This window comes from Pagrus major, chromosome 4 (genome assembly GCF_040436345.1).
Source record: "Pagrus major chromosome 4, Pma_NU_1.0".
NCBI lineage: Eukaryota > Metazoa > Chordata > Actinopteri > Spariformes > Sparidae > Pagrus > Pagrus major.
The window spans coordinates 17,214,903-17,229,740 of NC_133218.1; the positions used below are offsets into that span (position 1 = coordinate 17,214,903).

A 14,838-nucleotide genomic window follows, 5' to 3' on the forward strand; every position below is an offset into this window, starting at 1 on the left:
GACGAAATAACAGTTATGTTTATATGACTTTATGTTTTTTTGTTATCGACTGAAGTTAGCATGCTAACCCGCTAGCCCTGAGCCTGAAAACCTCTTTCTCCCAGCGCTCCAAAGCTGCTGTGCTGTGCTAGCTGTCAAAACACCAACATTCCCCTGGTAGTCCAGCTAACTGCACAGCTAACTGAGCTAACAAGCTAACAGTCGCTACAGTCACTGGTGTATAAACTAAACAGTTGTCAGCGGTTAACATTTACTCTGGTTTTATGCTGCTCCTAATCGTTGAGTATGAATTCAAGGTGACTAATTCTTATGTATTGCACCTTTAACAATATGTAGCGCTACAACTGTGTTACTTTGAGACATCAGTAAGTTATATGTACGTTTTTGTAATAATAATGGACATTTACCTTGTACTTTCTGTATATTTACTTATCTATACCTATTAACTGAACATTTTATGACAAATATAAATCTAATAAAAAATGATATAAATTGCACATATTAGTTTAATATACTTAATGTAAACACTGTATCTGAAATAGTAATTTATGAAAATTTAAGTTATATCTCAAGTAGATCTCAAAATAGATGTCAAAATGATTAATTAGTTAATCGAACTGTATTTTTTCATAAATAGAATATTTTAATAACATAAAAAAACTTTATTTAATTGTAAATGCTTCCAGTATATGTTCTTTAGATTGTACTGTGATTTTTCTTTCCTCTCACTGTTGTGATGTGGATGTTTAAGTGTCATGCAGCTCAAATTCTGGACAGTCAATCAAAAGAACAAGGATTGTGTTTGTCAATATTACTTTTTAATGTTTAACATTCTGTAAAAGGCAAAAGATATTTTTTTGTAATTTCTACTTGTTTTGTACTTTTACTTGTTTTAAAATGTCAAATTAAATGTTGTCAATGCATATCTGGTAGATAGCTGCATAAGAAAATGTAATAATACAAAGAAAAAATTCAGTTTCTGCACATTTCCAGTGTAAAACAAAGAACTAGTCATTGAGAACTTGTGTTAATACACTGGACTCATGTTTATAGTTTAATCTGCTCGCAAAATCTCTAAATAACGTACATTAGGAAGTGTTAAATAAAGTTATTATCAAAATCCCTTGTTTGCGATACCTGTTTTGAAAATACAGTGTATGTTTGATAAAAGTTATATCTTGAATACAAAATAATCATGTTTATAAAAAAAACAAAAACAAAAGAACAATTAGCTTGGAAGGTCACTTTAAACAACATAACTGATTACCAAAAGTGACATCACATATGAAAGTCTGGACGTACGCAAAACATTTTTTAAATTGTAAATAGTTGTATGATACATATCTACGCTCTTCTGCAATAGCAGAATTTGACACAGTGACACTGTTTTCTATCACTGGACCGGACGGCTAAAGCAAAAGAGCTCCGTGTGTTGTTCTTTTGTTTAACATCATCTTCAAGTCAAAATTCACAAGAGAATTTTAAATGTTAAGGGGAGACACTACACCATGAAACTAAAGTTGATTCCTTACACTGATGATTTATGTTTCAATATGCAAATAAGGCTTTCTAAGTAAATACAGCTAAGTTGCATACATTTCCATAAAATAACTGAAAATAAACACCTAGATGTGTATTTTTGAAAGATGGACGAAAAAATAGTCCAACATCTTAAAATTTATCGGAGCAAGAAAAAACAATGTTTTCACCTTTAGTGTCTCCCCTTATGCTGACCTGCCTGAGAACTGAGAGTAAGTATGAAGACTTGTGACTCTCCGTCACTTCTTGATGATGAAGAGGAACGCCCGCTCTCCCTCCGCTCGATCCAGGGTTCCCATTTCCACGAAGTCCGTGTTGACGATTTGGATGAACCAGCCGAGATGCAGCGCTGACTCAAATGTCCGCTGTTTTGTACGGTTGGACTTCATGTAGAAGACGTAGGAGAGGCTGTTCTTATCGCTTTTGGAGATCTGCGTCAGGGTCTGCGTCTCACATGTCTACAACAACAAAGATGTGATATTCATCACAGAGAGCACAGGTCATTCAACATCCTGGTAGTGAGCTGATTTCTTTGCTCTTAATGTCACAATAATAGTGATCAACTAGTTAAACTCAATGAGAACAAAAACCCAGATAACATATATCCATTTAACATTTATTTACTCTTTATTAGTCCAGTTCTAAGGCTGGATGTTGGTCATTTAGTTTGTCAAACCATTTTGTGTAGACATACATTTTTCCTCCTGACTTTGGTGATCCCCTGAATTTATCCTCGAGCACCAACACCAGATCAAAAACTGTTGTTTTGGTTTTTTTTGCAGGACTTTCATATATGACCAAATACTTGCACAACTAATTTCATTCACATCGAAGTCAGCTGTACTCTGTGTTTCATGCTAATTAGCACATGTTAGCATGCTAACGCATTAAACTGAGACAGTGATGATTGTATGCTAAACATAACACCTGCTAAACATCAGCATGTTAGCTTTGTTATCCTGAGCATCTTAGCATCCAATGTTAGCATTGAGCTTAAACAGCCCCCGAGATGCTGATCATGATTTTGGTTACTGGTTAGTTATTTCCTGTTTTCATTCATCAAGTTATATTCTCTAGTTCTTGTATTGCTTTCTACTTCCCGCTCACCTGTGTTCCTCGTGTTCTTTCTTAATACTCTGCTCCTCCCCTGTCTGATTTTCCCTCCACACGTCTCACATCAGTTTCATTCCCAGTGTCTCTCTAGCTGCATCTTATTACGGAAGCCCTAAAGGGCCATGCATTCATACATTTCATTTCCTCTGTTTTCCCGTGATAACGAGTTAATTTCATTTGTTTTCTCGAGATCTCGAGTTATTATCTCGAAATAACAGCTGCCGTTTTCCCAAGATAACGAGTTAATTTCATTTGTTTGCTCGAGATCTCGAGTTATTATCTCAAAATAACAACTGCCATTTTCTCGAGATCTCGAGATAACGAAACTTTGTTTTCCCGAGATAACGATATAATTAATTCGAGATCTTGAGAAAACAAAACGATAGTGTAGTATATTAAATCATTGCAGGAAACATCATTCAGTGTAGCAATGTCAGAGGAGCAGGAGCATATCGATCACAGCGTCGCATATCTTTTCAATCAAGGCCTGACACAGGCTGAAATAGCATTACGCCTTGCTATTACAGATAATATACACATTAGTGTGCGTAATCTAAAAAGATGGTTAGCAAGGCTTCAGCTATATCTGCGGTGCAATCTAAGTGAGCCTGAAGTCGTTGTTAACTACATAGCTGACCAGCTACGAGGTCCCGGGCGTCTCCATAATCTCAGTCATTATCTCGAGATCTCAAATTAATTATATCGTTATCTCGGGAAAACAAAGTTTCGTTATCTCGAGATCTCGAGAAAATTATCCTGTTATCTCGGGAAAACGGCAGTTGTTATTTCGAGATAATAACTCGAGATCTCGAGAAAACACATGAAATTAACTTGTTATGTACCTTATCCCCTCATTAGTTTAGTTTGTATTTAAGCCTGTGTTGTTCCCTCACTCTTTGTTGGTTTGTCTGTTCTGTTTCCCTGTGACAGTCCTGTGCTCCTCCTGTTCCTGTCTGTCTACCAATCGCCCCTTTGGTTTGTACTTGATTTAATTTTTTGTATTTTTGTCATTCTTTAGCTCTAGATTTGACAATGCCTGCTCCTTGTGTTTTCTGCCGTCTGCCTTTTTGTTTCTTGCATTTTGGATTGGATTTTTTTTTGCGCCTTAACCTAACCAGAGAATAAGCACAGCATTGTGACAACATAAAATTAAAAATTGGACCCAAGGAAGCATAAAGTTTCAACATATCCTTGGTGTGCAGAAATGCACATTTATTCTACATCTATTTGCAGTGATAAGTTTGTTGCATTCTAACAATACTGAAACTCAAAAACATACTGTACCTCAAACTTTGGGTCCATGAAACTTAGTTTCATGGACACAAACTGGTATAAAGCAGGATGATGCACCTTAAACACTGACTCAGTAATATTTCTTACCTCCACTTGTAGCCGCACTCTGTCTCCTTCCTTGCAGCACCTCATGAAGCAGTTGGACCCAGTGAAGTTTAGGACCACTGGCGTTCCTCTGAAAATCCTTTCCACAATGTTTGACTTGTAGTAGTAGATGGTGATCTTTTCTGAACACAAAAGAATCAAAAGAAAATGACATAATGATGAATGAATGAGGAGATTAACACATCTGTGATGGCTGATATTTACATTTTTCAGTTGACAGGTACGTGGCAGGGTCCTACTCACTGCTCTGAGTGACAAACCTGGATTTGGTGAAGCGTAGAGGGTCCTTTGAGGGCAGAGACCTCTGAGGTAGTAGTGAGTGGCCACATGTTCAACCTCTACGTCAGACGGCTTCTCCACTCTGAAACTTCCACTTCCTCTTGGAACTTGAAGTGACACAGGGAACAATCAAACAAGAGGATATAGTTCATGATTTAGATCCTCTTTCATTAGAAAAAAGAAAAAAAAAACTTTATCACAGGTGATTAATTCCTCACTGAGTATTTGCAGGTTTTTACAAGTAGAGCAGAGTTCCACTGTACATAGATCTGTCTTAACTCCAAGAGGTCAACTTTCCATGAGATTATTGAATGGTTTATTTATCTTAAGAAGTTGGTTATTTTCTAATATCTCTTAATGTCAGATACTGAATGCCTGTCTCTGACTTTACTATTCTACTTTTCTATCCCTGACGAAGCTGATTGATGCTGAGCGATGATTATTAACTCTAGTAAGAGAAGTAAAATGAAGAGAAGTCAGTAGACTAAAACCCAACTTACTCACCAAGCACCACCGTGCTGGATTCTGCCACCACCACCACGTCATTCAAGGTACATCCTGACCCTTGACACCCCGGACAGGGGCTCCCGTCCTTGCAGCCCCTCCCGCTCACCACAGAGATGCTGGTTTTCGTCATGGTGACAATGAGCAGATCTGAACCCTCCCCATTCTCCGCATCTTTACAAACATCCTCCACTATACCCGCACTCCCTCTTCCTTCCCCCTCCTGCTCCACCTCATTCTCCTCCAGGTCTTCCTCCCTCTTCATCTCCATGCTGAAACTGAGCACTGTCGACTCTTTGGAGAAGGGACATAAAGTTTCCTCAGCTGGGGAGGACAGCTCAGGGTGCTCCTTTATCCTGCCGGTCTTGTGCACCGTCTGACAACCAGAAGGGGGGTGGGGGTTAAATACAATATAAATAGGCCTGCTGGTGATACAATAACTTTGTTTGTTTATTTGTTTATAGGATCCGTATTAGTTATTACCACAGCAGCAACTATTCTATCTGGGATCCACACATTTTCTACACTCAAAGTTTGAGTTTGACCGATTTTCTCTTAAAATAATAAGGAATAGTTTTATACAACGATACGTAAAGTCTGTGAACTCACCAGCTTTGGATTACCATCAGCTAACATTTGTGCCAACTCCTCAGGTGTGAGATTTTGCACGTCTATCCCGTTTATCTCCATCAGTTTGTCTCCTCTCCTGAGGAAAAATAGAACACATTAAGTTATACATTAGTTACAGCTAACGAGAATATTAATGTAATGAGCCATTTGTAGTGGAAAAACTTCCCTGCTCTACATTCAAATAAACATCACTGGGACAAACGGACACAAGGCTTTTTGCACAAGAAAAATATAATATATAATGTAACATATGCCGAATTTACGAGAGGGCCCAAGTAATTCAGAATTTGTCATAAAAGGAGTTACACAACATTTATAAAGTTTCTCCTAACTCAACAACTCACAAAGGTTGAGTGATTTAATAAGGTAGTCTGGGGAACTTGTCTCCCTCTTCATCTCCTTGCTGTTGTTGCTAGCCTGGCCATTATTATTAATACAAAAACATGAATGTTGCACCATTTACAATGACCTCATTATATAGACTGACTGCTCAGCAACCCCTACTTTGATTGGTGTCCCACGTCCCTGTCCTGTAGTGTAACATAATTTTAAGACATGTCAACAACACATGTCTCAGTAAGACATATTTTGTTTAGAAAGTCATAAAGTTGCTGTTAGTTGAACAAGCGACAATGCCTCCATTATTATTTTTTAATCAACACTTGTCTCACTGGAACTCAGATGGGACAATGTATCTCAAACGCAGATAGATTTGTTTCTGTCTCTTATAGTAAAGAAGTTAATGTATCGTTTGACAACTTTCCATCTGGCTCAAAACCCATTTATTACAACTTTTTAATCTTAAAAAAATTCCTAATACAAATAAGGCAATGGGCTCCTACATTCACACTGTTTGCTGCCAAAGTGGGAATAGTTTTGGTTATTTCACATGAGAGACTTCTGTATTTCTGTTTTCTGCGGAATTTGGCAACAAACGTCATAAGTTTCAGGTCCGCAGTTAACGTGAATGAATGTATGTTAATGGTTGTTGATAAATTAATGCAGTTGCTCTAACAAATGGCGAAGTGATTTCTTATTTACCAATTATTTTCTTGATTAACTGATTCTTGAGCCTCTCTATGTTTTGTGTGACATGTTTGTTATTAATTAATTAATTGTTCAAATTTATTTTTACCTGCACTAGAAGGAACTACACTTGTCTGTGCTTGAAAATTATAATAAAAGTTTTCTTTTCTCACAATAAATAAGTTTTCTGGGGCACAGAAAAACACCAGTCTGTATTTGCGGCAGTGTCTGACTTGTACCTGGCAAACGGTTTTCCTCCACTCGCTTTTTTATACTTCACCACATTCTCCACCTCATACTGGTGCTTTCCTTCATGAATCTGGTGGTTGATCAGCACGCCTCCCTTTACCAGAGAATCCTGGAATAAATAAACAGACTTTTTAAAATGTGTCTTACATATTAGTGGTGTTTTGTGTTAAAGGCAGTTAGATTTTGTCACCCACCTTCAAATCCATGGTGCCAGCTGTGCCTACTGCCGGTGAAGCAAAAGATTGAAGCTGACAGCAGTGACTGTGGTGCTCTTTTAAACCTTCAGCATGTCTGTGCTTCTGCTTTGCATGAACAGAAGGGGAAGTAAGAGTGAAGGGTCACTCACACAGTCATGGACAGGGAACTCATGTCAGAAGAGGAAGTCGATGAAGATCAGTGAATCCTAAATAAAAAAAGGACCCAGTGTACGCTATGATTTTGTTCGAAAACAGAACTCGAGAATTTATCAATAAAGCCTTAAGTTTCCGTTGATGTTATGTTACTTGTTAATTTAATTTAATTCCTCATCATTTCTTATTCATTGAGGCTTTATTTAAAGCAACGTTATGTAATTTTTTACCTTAAAATAACAGCTTCAAAATCATGTTGATGGTACAGTGTCTTGTAATCGGGTGAATGGTGTCTCTATCACTTGTTTCTGCTCTATGTAACTTCAGTGAGAGGGTAGGATCACAGCGTTACAGACATGTTTACTTCAAGATACACGTTTTCAACACATAACATTGTTATGACGTAATGAGTTTTGTTTTTAGTCAGCACCTACATTACGTCTGACAAATTGTTACAGACCTGGGATTTGTATATACGACAGTGGTGCGCCACATCACACAAAATGCCAATTTCTACATAATGTTGCTTTAAATCTTGGAGGATCATTAAGTGCATGACCTCATTTTTGGTAATGTTGAGAGTACACTTAATATAGAATGAATACACTCGGAAAACGATTAATGATGAAACAAACAAGCAACAGAATACAGTTAATAGTTTCATTCAAGTGTGCACTAGTTTGTAATCATGGTATTAGAGAGCCTGTTCAGCTAAGTCTTTAGAGGGTCTACATTTATAGAAAGCTCGGAATTTAATTCATTTTTAAAACAGTGTTTTGTCCACTTTGTTTGTTCTTTTTCACAACTGAAAAAGAAACATTAAACATACAAAAGTACAAAATAAACTAAATCGTAAGAGGAGATTGTCAGTTTAATTCTTGTGAGTTCTCTACTCTACTTAAACAGCATGGGTAAAAGACTTTTCAGTGACATAAGAGTGTTTTGTGCCTAGAAACCAACATAACTAGATTGGCACTCAGTAGAGCGCATACCTCCACCCAGGCCTAACAGAATCCTTCAAACCCAATCACCAGAATAAATGTTAGCTAAGTATGTTTCTGCAAAACCACAGATAAACAGATAATCAAACCTGGATGGATCTTTATGTTGCAACTTTTTGTTTGCGCAGGTAAAATTTTCAATTGTTTTCATGTCACAAAGCTGTGCTTATGCTCTGCTTCGGTTTAGGCACAAAAACCAAATTGGTTAGGGTACGACCATTCGTGGTTTGGTTAAAGATATCATTTTTTCATCATGATCCATGCAATATTGCCTGAGAGATTAACAAAAATGTTAAAACTGTTGTGTCGGAAAACTTCCTGTACTAACAGTGGGCCAATTCTTCTTCTACTGGATGTTCACTTCACCATAATCTTTAACAACACAAACCATGTTTACCAGTAACAGCAGTGTTATTGTCAAACATTGGCATAAAGACTCAAAATCCTGAACAGAGAAAAGAGGAACTGGCCGCTGTCCGGTTTACAGTCTGTCACATTAGACATGAAAAATACTGGAAGAAGATTACTTCCTCTGTGACCGTAAGTTACTCTGTAGTGGAGGGTAAACAACATATGTTTATGCAATGTGTGGTTCTACAATCGACCATCGAACAAGAAACGGAAGGAATAACTAACAGTTCTTCACAAACTGTAACGGTCAGTCTGTTACCGTTTGGCTTTTATGTTTGATGTGTTATATATATTTCTCCTTGGGCTTGTTCCTTCACACTTAAGCATACTTAAGTGTGAAAAAGTTATTGGACCTTTTTTTGAAAAAGATCATCAAAGCACCTGAACATGCTGAGTGCCTTTCCTTCCTTGTAAAACATTTGCAAAGAAGATACTTTCCACTAAAGGGTCGCTTATATACGTTGAAAAAAGAGAAAAGAAAGAAAAGATGATCATGTTACATTCTGTGTTCACATGACGGCAAACACATCAGCTGGTGCAGCGCCTTTACTGTCTTTATACTGTGATGGGCTGTGTTACTAAATTTATACAAACACACACACACACTGAAGCTATTTCCAGCTTTCCCCGTCGAGCCAGTGAAGTCCAGCTAAATCTGTTGACGCTGAGGTGGATTGAGTTACATGCGAGGCACACGTCACTGTCGCAAACTTTCAGGTCTGCCAGCACACACTGAACTGAGACACCGACCACGCTTCACCGTCATCTCAGAGTCTGACATAAGCTGACGATCAAACCTCAACCAGGTACTGAGATTGTGCATGATGTATGTGACTCACTGCTGTAGTTTTTCTTAACCTCACTTCTCCGGGAACAACTCATTGATTTCATAAGAATGAAACTAGAACTAGAATGTCCCTGTTGAATTTTAATGAATACTGCAATAACCATGAGTAAACTAGCTACTGATCCAAAAAAGTAAACCACCATTGAGTGAAAGTTGCATTTTAAGGAACCAACTCTGGTTACAAACCAGGTTTTGAAAGCACGACTCACTTTTAACTACATAATGTTTAACACTTTGCTGTACTGTGTCTGTGTGTGTTTTCAGATGGTGATACTTGATGTGTTGATAATAGGGGGAGGCCCTCATGCCTTGACCCTTGCTACCTTGCTATCCAACTCTGACCCTGTTCCAAACTCAGACCCAAGTCATGACACAGCCCTCTCCCCCTCCTGCTCGGACCCTCTGGGGCTTCAGGCGAACCAGCAAACATCCAACAGCAAACGCTGCAGGGGCAAGAAGAAGAGGAAGACAACAACTGGTACACTCAACATAGAGCTGGGAAAAAAAAATCGATTAATTGATTTGTTGAAAGACAGAGAATTAACTGCCAACTATTTTGATTGAAGTGCAATATGTAAGATATTTGCTTGTTGCGTCTCATTCCCATGTTGTCAATTACTGACGCTTAGGGTTGGTGGTAAGCCCGACCTAACACCCCAAAACCAGGAGAGTGTTAGTGTTTACACTGCTAACACAGGAACTTTAGACAGGGACAGGCTGGGGCTAGCTTGTGAGCATGCTTACTTTTGCAACACGATACACAGACGTAATGTCAAAACTGTTCTTTCTTCACATTCTGTTCATAATCTAAGATATCGTACATATTGAAGCTATAATTTTGATTTAGTCTTGACTCAGTAAGTCATACTTTAACTTGTGAATTAATGGCAAAAAGTATGACTTAAGAGAAATATTATGAGTCATTCTCATTGGGTTTCAGTTTGAGTCAGTGAGTCACTTTTTTAAAACGTCATCTCATATCTTGAGTTTGTCATTTGTTAGTTTTTCATGATCCTGGTTTTAAAATGGTCTCAAATCATAATTTTGAACTCATAATCTAAATTATAAACTCGGCACAGAAATTATGACTCAGTATGTTCTCATCATGTGTAATAATGTTAAATCATTTTAGTAAGTCTGAATATTGTGTAAGTTTTTCACAGTTCACATTTCAGTTCACATGTGGTTTGCTGTTAGTCTCTGCAGGCGTGACACTGGAGGAGCAACTAGCAAAGTCAACGGTATCAGAGAGGGTTGTTTGCCCCCCGCTGAGTCTCCGAGCGGTAGATTCCTACGGAGAGTGGACCACTCTGTGGGAGAGCCAGTTCACAGCTCTGAACATCCCTCACCTGCGCTCACACACGCTGGTGCACACAGACCCTCTCAATAAGGTATAAACACAAACAAACACCCCTTAAGAGAACTTGCTTTTGTATGAATGTAAATAAACAGATGTGTGTGTATGTTTTCCTTCACAGAAAGCTCTGCAGGAGTTTGTTTTGAAGTATAACCGTTCAGCTGAACTTCACAGTCTTCCAGACCAGGTCTATATTCTGGACGAAAATGCTTTTTTTAACGACACGAGGCTCGGCAAGAAGGAGAGGAAACGGCTCAATATCACGTCAACACTCAAGAAGAGTTTATCCTTCAGTCTGCCAGGAACCAAACTAAGTGTGGATTTCTTTAAAGAGCAGGTGTGTGTGTGTGTGTGTGTGTGTTCTGCATGGTATGTTTAATGTTACATAGATTTTACAGTACTATGATACTAAAAACACTGTGTTTGCTTGATTTGTTGTGTTAATTGCTGGTCTCTCTAACGTCACTCTCATGTCTTCACACTATGCTCAATAAAATAACTTCTCAAAAGCATGCAGCCTGCATCTAAATAACCTTTGCTGTAGTTTGAATTTTGCTTTATGCTTGCTGGAGTTATTTCTAGCTATCTATTTATTACCTTGATGCTGAGGTTAATTATTTTAAATTATGAAAAAATGGGATGGCAGCCAACCTTCTGGGGTCACAACTCAAAGCATCTGCGAGTCACTGTATTAAACAATATATTACTCAAAGCATTACGCCACTTCCAAATTATAAAATGTATGTCTTCTGTAGGAATAAAGGGGGGTTGTTGGTTTAAGTCTAATGCCAACATTATCCTTTAAGCAGCATGAGCACCTAAATCTGAGCATTGTTAATTCCCAAATTATTATGTGGGTGAATCTGAACATACAGGTGAAGAAATACAACTTGGACAGAGTGCTGGTGAAGGGAACAGTGGAGCATATCACACCTGTGATGGAAGAAGAAAATGACTGGATACAGGAGGGTGAACTGAGAGTGACTGAAAGGAAGGGAGACGTTTCAAGAAAGAGAGCGAAATATTTTCGAGTCCAACTTCGAGAAGGCCTCATCCTAAAAGCCCGTCAGGTCGTTATGGCAACAGGTCCAACCCGTGCCCAGATGGCAAACATCCCTTCATGGGTGAAAAGTATTGGAGAGAGCTACCCAGAGGAGCGTCTGCAGCACACGGTGCACCTGATGCACCACCTGACAACTGCTCGGCAACAACTTCAAGATTGTCAGAGGGAGAGTGAGACTTGTTTCACTCAAGGTGAGACACCATTTTTATGTAAAATCACAATAATACAAAAAAGCTTTGCATGGAAACCAGAATGAATGTTTGTAATGAACATTTCTGCAAACTATGAATATGTTGCAACTTCAGGATTCTTTATGTTAAGTATCCGATTTTATGTTGTGACACTGCTGTTGTGGCTTGCCTGGTTCTGTCGCCACAAACAGCTGTAACGTGTCCTGACATCACATAAGAATATCACGTGGTTTCACGCTTACAAATATTGAACCATCCTCTTGACCAGCAACCTAATAAGTGTAAGTAAGTGTTAGCTAAGTGCGTTTCTGCAAAGCCACTTAATTAAAACTGAATATTTTATGTTGCAACTTTGCTTTTGTTTATGTTGATTTCTCTCTTATTACAGCGCGGTGCGTACACTCTGGTTAGGTTAAGGCAAAAAAAACCACTTGGTTAGGATTAGGAAAACATCATGTTTTTGCTTAAAATACTGTAATGTATCTCTGGTTTGCAGAAACGTACGATGCCAGCATTTTATTCTGGTGACTGACCTGTCAATAATACTTTGCTTTCACCTGAGGTTTCCTTGCTTCTGATCCCTCATCCTCGCTGCAACACTTTCCTTTCCTTTCCTTTGCTTTTCGTTTGCTTATGTGTGTCTAGAAGCGTGTGTAGTGTGTGAGGCAGGGCAGAGAGTAATGGTAGTTGGTGGAGGTCTGACCAGCGCTCATGTCGTCTCAATCGCCCTGCAGCAAGGTGCCAGCCATGTAACATGGGTCATGAGGAAGTACCTGCAGGTCTAGTGACAGTGTGAAACTGCATGTAGACAAACCATAAAGACTTACTGCAGATACACCCGTCTGCCTCCAACACATGTATCAGTCTTCACTGGTTCTTCCACAGTTAAAACAGTTTGACGTGGGCGATGTGGAGAGCCTGGTGGGTCGTTACTCCCACGTGGAGCACGGCATCAAGATGGACGGCCAAGCCTACCTGCGACAGTTCTATAATGAGCGGAGTCTCCACAAACGGCTGGCTATGATCCACCAGGCGAGGAAAGGAGGGGCCGTCACCCCAGAGGCCTACATCCACCTGCAGCCATTCATCCTGAGCGGAAAGGTGGACGTGAAGACTTACTGTGAGGTACATGAGCATCCTCCAGAGTATAGAGTTGAGGGAGTAATGAGATGGGGTAAAGTTAGATGAGGTGAGATAAGATAATCTCATGACAGGTGATGTAACATGTGAGGTATGTAGAAGGTTTATATTTGAGTCTCATGCAACTGTGCAGGTGAGTGAAGCCAGATGGTGCTACAGGAGCCAAGCCTGGAGTCTGTCCCTCAGCACAGGAGAGCGGTGGACTGGAGATATGATTTGGCTCGCCACCGGCTGCAAACTTGATGTCAGACAAGACCCGTTGCTTTCTGAGGTGATGAAGGAATTCCCCATTCAGGTGGGTTAGACAAGCACATGTTTTGCTGGTTATTTTGTGTTTATAGACAATCACCAGGATAAACGTTGGTATCGTATGTTAATTTTATATTTGTAATATTTTTAAATTGAACTTTTCTTGTCGCACGGATATGTTGAAACTTTACATTTTTATAATGTGGTAATTAAATATGTTATGTTGTGACAAAGCTGTGTCTAAGGCCGTTGAGGCACAAAAGCCACTTGGTTAGGACCAGGAAAAGATCGTGTTTGGGCTCAAAATACCTGGTTTTGTTGCCCCAAAGATAGCTGCAAAATATCCATATTTGGTGAGGTTAAAAAAGGTTTTTAAATGAACTGAAGGTTGGTGAGATAGGAGCAATGTATTAATCAGACCATCCCACATGCTCTATTTTCATGATGTAACCTGAACCATACAGATAAATTCCTAAAAATGTGTCCGTTTCATCCTGCCACGAAGGTGATGGATGGTTGGCCGTGCATATCAGAAAGCTTACAGTGGGCAGAAGGGTGCCCGCTCTACCTCATGGGGCAGTACACCGCTCTCCAGGTACGTCTTTGCAAAAGTAGGTCTCAACAATAATCTATACAATTAATTTACAGAGAACGTGTCCACTACCGTTTTTTCTCCATAAAGGTTGGGCCTCATGCAGTTAACCTGGCTGGCGGACAGGCTGCCAGTATGCGAATCGTCAAGGACATCAAACGCCGTCAAGAACAGGGTGATGCAGAGTGTCCAGAGCTGAGTGGGGAGAAATCTAAAACTGAGGAATATATTCAACAGATGCAAGGCCTACTATGGCTTTAACTCCAGCACACTTTTTTTTCAAAGTATTTGGTGGATATGCAATAAAGAGTCAAATGAAACGTGTCACATTATTTTTGGGGACCAAATATATTCACAAAATGCAAAATAAAAATGTCACAGAATAAACATTCAAGTGAAACACTAAAATATCACAATATCTCAAACTAATTTTGAGCAGTGTATATCAAAATATTTTTAAAAATATGATTCCTCAAAGAATGTCAGATCTGAAAACGTATTTATATATATTTATTGATTTTTAAAAACAACATAAGCTATACTTGCCTTGTAACACACGCCTAACCAATTGTATACACATACAAAAATATGAATATACAAGCTAAAAGAATCATGTGCCATTTAAGTACATATATATATATCCTTTTTTTTTTTTTACCTGATAATAAAATGTGTGTTTAGGTGGGCCCAAAAAAATACAGTCTATGCAATCCAGCCCGGGATGTAAGCAAATATTTCATTACATTAAAATATGTATTTATAGAGTTTTTGTTTATCTGAATCAAGGGTCTGATGATGACTGTCTCATACTGTGAAGCTATCTAAAAATGAATGAATGAATCTGTGCTGTATGATTCACTTGGTTGACCCTGAGCTTTAGCTCCAGTCCTGTGCAGGTG

General features: G+C 38.8%; 2 protein-coding genes across 2 annotated transcripts; one reads left to right on the plus strand and one right to left on the minus strand.

Moving 5' to 3' along the window:
• Positions 1-800: 800 nt before the first annotated feature.
• LOC140994918 (uncharacterized) lies at positions 801-6,985 on the minus strand. The gene is made up of 7 exons (XM_073464758.1): positions 6,933-6,985; positions 6,729-6,847; positions 5,443-5,539; positions 4,834-5,209; positions 4,311-4,436; positions 4,033-4,172; positions 801-1,997 (listed from the first exon to the last, which is right to left on the minus strand). Exons 1-7 carry the CDS (start codon positions 6,942-6,944, stop codon positions 1,779-1,781), a joined length of 1,089 nt encoding a protein of 362 aa, XP_073320859.1. The 5' UTR covers positions 6,945-6,985; the 3' UTR covers positions 801-1,778.
• Positions 6,986-9,611: 2,626 nt separating this feature from the next.
• On the plus strand, positions 9,612-14,200 carry LOC140994261 (uncharacterized). The gene is made up of 10 exons (XM_073463828.1): positions 9,612-9,825; positions 10,554-10,738; positions 10,826-11,041; positions 11,580-11,673; positions 11,722-11,946; positions 12,616-12,737; positions 12,844-13,083; positions 13,232-13,393; positions 13,853-13,942; positions 14,030-14,200. The coding sequence occupies exons 1-10, from the start codon at positions 9,612-9,614 to the stop codon at positions 14,198-14,200; spliced, it is 1,719 nt and encodes a 572-aa protein (XP_073319929.1).
• Positions 14,201-14,838: the final 638 nt, after the last annotated feature.

Bases quoted from the DNA above. Each gene is read 5' to 3' on its own strand.
- LOC140994261 (XM_073463828.1), top strand. From the start codon at position 9,612: ATGGTGATACTTGATGTGTTGATAATAGGGGGAGGCCCTCATGCCTTG. The intron at 9,826-10,553 runs GTACACTCAACA...TAGTCTCTGCAG, and splicing joins GAAGAGGAAGACAACAACTG to GCGTGACACTGGAGGAGCAA. The intron at 13,394-13,852 runs GTGGGTTAGACA...CCTGCCACGAAG, and splicing joins TGAAGGAATTCCCCATTCAG to GTGATGGATGGTTGGCCGTG.
- LOC140994918 (XM_073464758.1), bottom strand. The intron at 4,437-4,833 runs GTGAGTAAGTTG...TGTCACTTCAAG, and splicing joins ATCCAGCACGGTGGTGCTTG to TTCCAAGAGGAAGTGGAAGT. The intron at 1,998-4,032 runs GTAAGAAATATT...TTGTTGTTGTAG, and splicing joins GAGTGCGGCTACAAGTGGAG to ACATGTGAGACGCAGACCCT.